This window comes from Lepeophtheirus salmonis, chromosome 9 (genome assembly GCF_016086655.4).
Source record: "Lepeophtheirus salmonis chromosome 9, UVic_Lsal_1.4, whole genome shotgun sequence".
Taxonomy (NCBI): domain Eukaryota; kingdom Metazoa; phylum Arthropoda; class Copepoda; order Siphonostomatoida; family Caligidae; genus Lepeophtheirus; species Lepeophtheirus salmonis.
Window position 1 is genome coordinate 7,955,738 of NC_052139.2, and position 6,000 is coordinate 7,961,737.

Genomic DNA, 6,000 nt, shown 5'->3' on the forward strand with positions numbered 1-6,000 from the left:
ATTTTTTCTCTGTCTTTTTAGTTATTCACTTAAGTTATTATTTTCTTGACGTATAGGAATACAAAAAAAAATAATAAAATACTTATACTAAAAAACCTGACAATCAACATTGTTTGTCTAGGTGTCATCAACAATGGGGCAGCAAAACTGATTGAAGGCAAACTTATACGAAAAGTTTTCCACTTCACTTGCAGATCTCATATACCAGTGTTGATAATTTGAAGAGTATGGGAGCTATTTTTGACATATTAGATAAAGACAATCCAAGAATTTTAGCCAATGTTGAAAATGATTTGGACACCATGAAGAAAAAATCAAATAATCCCATAAACAATTTTGATAGAAGACATCTCCAAGGGCAGACTTCAGAAGCAGAGATGTAACTTATTATAAAAAAGCCTTTTTGAGGTATTCATTAAACTGAGACCGGTGCAATTATCCGAGACCGTTGAATTGCCAAGAATACATTTGCTATAAAATTGTTAATGTTTTTAAATTGGCTAAAATACAAAAAGAACACCATAATTAAACTAGGAGAATAAATAAATTCCTGCCTTTATTTTATACAAAGAACTGGATAATAGGAAAAAACAACCACTGATGCTCCTATCCACGATTTGCAATTGATTAAAAACATGCTTCACTATCAACATATTGATAATGAACTCGCAACCTCTGTTCTGAAGAAAATTAGAAAATCATGGTTGGTATATGACTCTGGACCACTCAGCTTATTCAGTTTACATGAGAACATGCCAACGCCTATAAAAAAATCTGGGAATCATGCTATCAAACACCGAAGGTTTGAGTGTTATAGAAAAGGCAAGCTACATCTCCCACAGTATAGAGTTTAGAATAGAGTTATTAGCTTTGAAAAGGAAAAAATGTATTTTATTCTATTGCATTCTATTTTTGTATACATATACGTCAAGATAATAATAACTTTTTTCAGAAAGTCAATATAAAAAACAGAAATCAGGTTAAATAAATAAACATTTACCATATCAGCTTTTTTTTTTGCAAAATATATTTATAGAAATATTTCAAAATATTTCCATAACCAACGCTTAGATCTACGTCAATTATTGTCCATGTTTAATTGATATATTTACTATAGGTTCATATTTAGTACGTTAACATAAAAATAATCTTGTACAAAAATCAAGATAAAGAAAATTTCCGATTTACTTTGTTCCATCATAGACTTTTAGCATATTTCGGTCAGTTATAAACCTTGTATCCAAATATCTTGGATGATTTGAGATACCCTAAAATAATTATCACTATAACACATGGGCTGAAAAGCCCCGTCTTAACAAAGATTTTTTTTTTTTTGTTTAATGTTTTTTAATTAATTTAATTTTTTTTATTTCCTTTAAAAGATCGACTCCCCACAACATTATCAAGCCATTCCTTAGCTTGACCGGTATTTTTCCCATCAAGAAGCAGTGTATAACTAAAACATAAAATTGTTTTTGATCCATTGTTTTAGAAATAACAATAATAAAGTAGTGTTCTATTAGCACAAACTAAAGAACAGATTGCTATGAAATTTTGACAACTGTCTCGGTACTAACTGAAAATGATGTGAATTTAAAAAAAAAGAAATATTGTCATCTATATATAAACGCGGGACTTTTCAGCTCATGTGTGAGTTAAGAGCCTGCATTAGCCTTATATGGGTTAATTTGGCCCCAATATGGTCTTATTAATAAAAATTATTTGGGTTTCTAATTATTTTATTGTAAAAAGGAATGTTAACTAGCTTAAGTCCGATTTACGGCGCTTCCTAAGGAATTATTTGCTTATGGAAAGGAACAATAATCATTTAAAGAATACTATTGTTAAATCGACTCAATTTTGATATAATTCGTTCTGACTTATTTTAATGCTGACATATTATATGCTATAAAATATAAATGAACAATATATTTGAATAATTGATTCAAAGGTGATTATACTAATTCGACATTTATCTCATTTTTCCAGGATGACACACCAGGAAAGGATCTTCCATGCCTCAATTGTCGACTCATAGAGATGGGAGAGATGGCCTGCTACGAAGAAACTTGCCCCCAATGCGGGAAAATCCCTCCCAGCAAGAAACTAATGTATGAGGCCTATGAGGAAAAGAAGAGACAACTGGAGCAAAAACGTAAGAAAAAACTCCAACAAGTTCATCAACAGGCAAATCGAGCTGCACTTCAAAACCAAAAAAATCAGTCATATGTGTCAGAGAGTCACCATCCTTCCGCGGCTGCAATGGTGGCAACAACGACGACAGCAACGTCAAATGGGAAGACTCTCACAACCACCGCTGCCATTGTTCAAAGCTCGGATAATAATAGTTCGGAACAAGGGCAGTCGCACCATATGGACTCCAAAGTCTAAACAAATATGGGTGGAATGAATCATATATTTATTTTTCTGTTCATTTGTTCCTTCTGTCCCACATTTTACGTTGATGAAATTAAATCCAAAAATATGGAGTATGTTCGAGTTACTTTGTATTAATTATATAAGTACATATAGGGGGAAAAATAACTATTAACCTTGTATTAACCATTTAGTATTAGCACTTAATATAGTATTCATATGTATATATATATATATATATACATTTTTCAAGTGTATATTTTTGTGAAAAATTAAACTACTTGATTCTAGTTCTACTGTTTTCCTTTTCTTTCTTAAGCTGTATCTCCTTATTAATTTATTTTTTGTTACGTCCTTAACTAAATATTACCAAATATGATATTATTATACAATAAATTGTCAAAAGAATGTTATTTCTGAGGTAGTTTTTGGAGATATATGTGTAGAGTACACGTAATGAACCATATGTTGATGTAAAAAATTGCCCACCTTTTTGACCAAAATATATTTTCTCTTCTTGTTTTACAATAAATAAATAATTAGATAGCTCCATAAACGAACCTCTCATCAAACATGAACAAAAAAATATAGTAATAAAGCAACAAACTAACACATTTTCAAATTATGTATTTAATATATTAATCGACTACGGGTTTATTTGTATTGTTTGATTAAACTTGTGCAGACACACTGTACTGAGTTACAAATATATATTAATATATCGTACAAAATATATTTCTTAACATATAATAATACTTTTGATTATATTCTCTATAATTTGACTCCATAATTCCGGCTGATTTTTTTTTCTGCAAAATTATTCGCAATAGGAGATGTGAAATGTATAAATTCTACCTATGACCATTCATTTTTTATGATAAAATGATGTATTAATTCCATATAATCCATTTTTTAAGTGTCTTTAAAAACAAATATATGTTATTGCCCTATAAATAAATAATTAATTTTTCTGTATTCTAAATATATTCATAAATTATTATAAATAAAAAATAAATTATTATCAACATTTATTCCATATGTTGTTGTAGCATTATTCGAGTTGTAAATTAAAAGAAAATATTCGTGTGTCAAATATTTTTTGTAATTGGTTATCTCAAATGTTTTTGTTTTTTTTTGTTTTTTTTTCAAATCTGTTATCATTTTTATCTGTTTTTGAGAAGAGAACATATTTGACTACTTCATAATGTATAATCACAACGAAATTTGACTTAATTCATAACTTTACCGACATTGATACCAATCGGGAGCATTTTGGGCTTGTTAAAAAAAGAGAAGCACAAATCAACATAGTAAACCTGAGCATTTAAAAGAAATATAAACAGGTCAAGAAAGCTTCAATGTCGCCTTCATATTAACCCATAATGTCGAAATATTTAGCCCAACTGCCCTTTATCAAAACGCCCGCTATTTAAAATTCCATTGTGACTACATTGTTAAATACCCTAGAGAATATCAAATTATATAGTGTACCCAAAACTACATGTACAGGTAAATGAACGGCTGTAACATTGATTTGTTGGGAAGTAATAAGCATAAGTTTTTGTAGAACTCTGAACCATCGAGTAATTCCTACATCTGTCCATATTTATTTCCTTCCTTACCTCCTACACATATAGATGATATAATGAAACATTATGGCAGCTAAACTATTCTTCGGCCAAAAATTATTCAAATAATCGGGATTACTGTGTCATTTCTAGGGGTTTTTTCATACACCGAGAGTACACAAAGTAGAATGTACAACTACATATAAGTATATTTAGCTTGGTCATCATTCTTTTCATCAGGGGTATCATTTTATTCAAGAGACTCAAATAAAAGACCATTAGATTAGATATTTATAATTTATTCATCTAGCTTGGAAAAGTTATTTATTTAAATATGTATGTACTTGTGATGCTGTCAGTTTCATTAAATAAAAATGTTTGGGTGTTTTTTTGTTTTTTTATCTCTCTTTCTAAAGAAATGGAAAGTCATCAAAAATATGTACAACATTTTTAAACTCATTCATCAAAAGTCCATGCGTGTGAAATGAAACACAAGAAAAAATTGTTTAGAATAGAATGTTTATTTTATCAAGAGCTAAAAAAGTTGTATTTAAATACGCACAGCATGAGATGAGCAATAATTAATTATTTGGTATTTTTGGGTAGTCGGCAAACCAGGAATGCGTTTGCTCATTAATGGGGGAAAATAACACACAAAGGATTAGTGGTGTATCAGTCCTTATTTATTTGGTCTATCCCAGTCTTAAAACTGGTCCTACGAGTACTACTGGGGGCCAATCCTTAAGACTGTTGGTTATTCGGACTGTCAGTACTAGAACTGATTAAAATGGATATATATATTTATATACAGTTGAGTGACATCATCAGGAACCCAACTGTATCAATTGTAGGACTGACCTGGACCAAACCGATACTGAACTGGACGGGACTTCAGTTCTAAATAAGTATTGATACAACACTACATAGGATTGATTGATGGACTCAGAGTAGAGTTGAAGTAGAGTTATTCCTACCTTCCTAGTTACGGAGTGAAATTTATATATATTCCGTTCCTCGCCTTCTGATATATACTTACAGCTAATCTAATAAATCGCTATGATTGCTAAGCTACTACCCACTAAAAGGATTTTCAAATTGTCAGGCTTAGTATGTGATTTTTTTTTATTGTTCCTTTAATTATTCAGAAAGAGTTGCACTGATTAAGTATAAGTAAACATGTTATTGTGTTACAATGACTCCATCTGACCAAGAAATTGTCTTTGACGTCCATACATTAGGTGAAGTAGATAGTTCTGAGTGTTTTGTCACTATATTTTGAAAATAAAATTAAGAAAAGAAGGATTATCGGATTTAGATAGTTTCAAACCATTGGTTTCTGCCTAATCTTCAGATCCTGGGCAATTGAATAAGTGCTCACATGCCGGTCAAATTCGACGATTTCCATTATTTTATCGGCATGTGCGACGTCAATATTATGAGATACTACAGAATGTATCAAATATCCTCTTTTTTACTTCCCTTTTTGAGCGTTGCCCCGCACAACTGTCTGCACCCAACAATGAACTATTTTTAAAGTGTTAAGCTAATCTCTAAGCTCTTTTTCATAGAGTGTATTAAATCGTGAGATATAGCCCAGTAAAGATATCTAGCGAGGAACGCTCAGAACTTTATGCTTAACCTTATACATTAAGTATATTTCCGTGTCTAAGAGTAGCACTGAATTAAAACTAAGCACATTGAGTTCAAGAGAAATAATTTATCTTGAGCCCTTTGCCCACATTGCTACGTCGCTCCGTATGTCAATTTTTGGTTAATTTTTTTACATACCGGCAGGGATTAGAATTTACACTTAATACACATAACGAGAAACGTCTCTTAGCTTGATGAGATGTCCTTGACTATGATAAAACTTTTTCTTCGAAAGATTTCGTTACTAAAAATCCCAAATAATGACACTACTTTTTCTTTTAATGTTCCTTTAATTTGGTCAGATGGGTTTAAGCTGATTAAGTATATGTATACCTAGGAATATTCTTTGAAGTCCATATCCATTATGTATATTTCCGTTTCTAAGAGTGACAGTGAATTAAACCTA

The 6,000-nt window shown here is 30.7% G+C and overlaps 1 protein-coding gene across 2 annotated transcripts in view; it reads left to right on the forward strand.

Annotated features, from left to right (window-relative positions):
• The window catches only part of LOC121124580 (uncharacterized), a 131,550-nt gene extending 128,143 nt beyond the window's left edge, over positions 1–3,407 (forward strand). Inside the window, exon 3 of one of the 2 annotated variants that reach the window (XM_040719737.2) lies at positions 1,990–3,407. In XM_040719737.2, coding sequence (XP_040575671.1) covers positions 1,990–2,391 — 402 coding nt within the window. In that variant the 3' untranslated portion in view covers positions 2,392–3,407. The remainder of the gene's footprint in view (positions 1–1,989) is intronic. The other variant, XM_040719738.2, reaches the window with a different exon arrangement.
• The last annotated feature ends 2,593 nt before the right edge of the window (positions 3,408–6,000 follow it).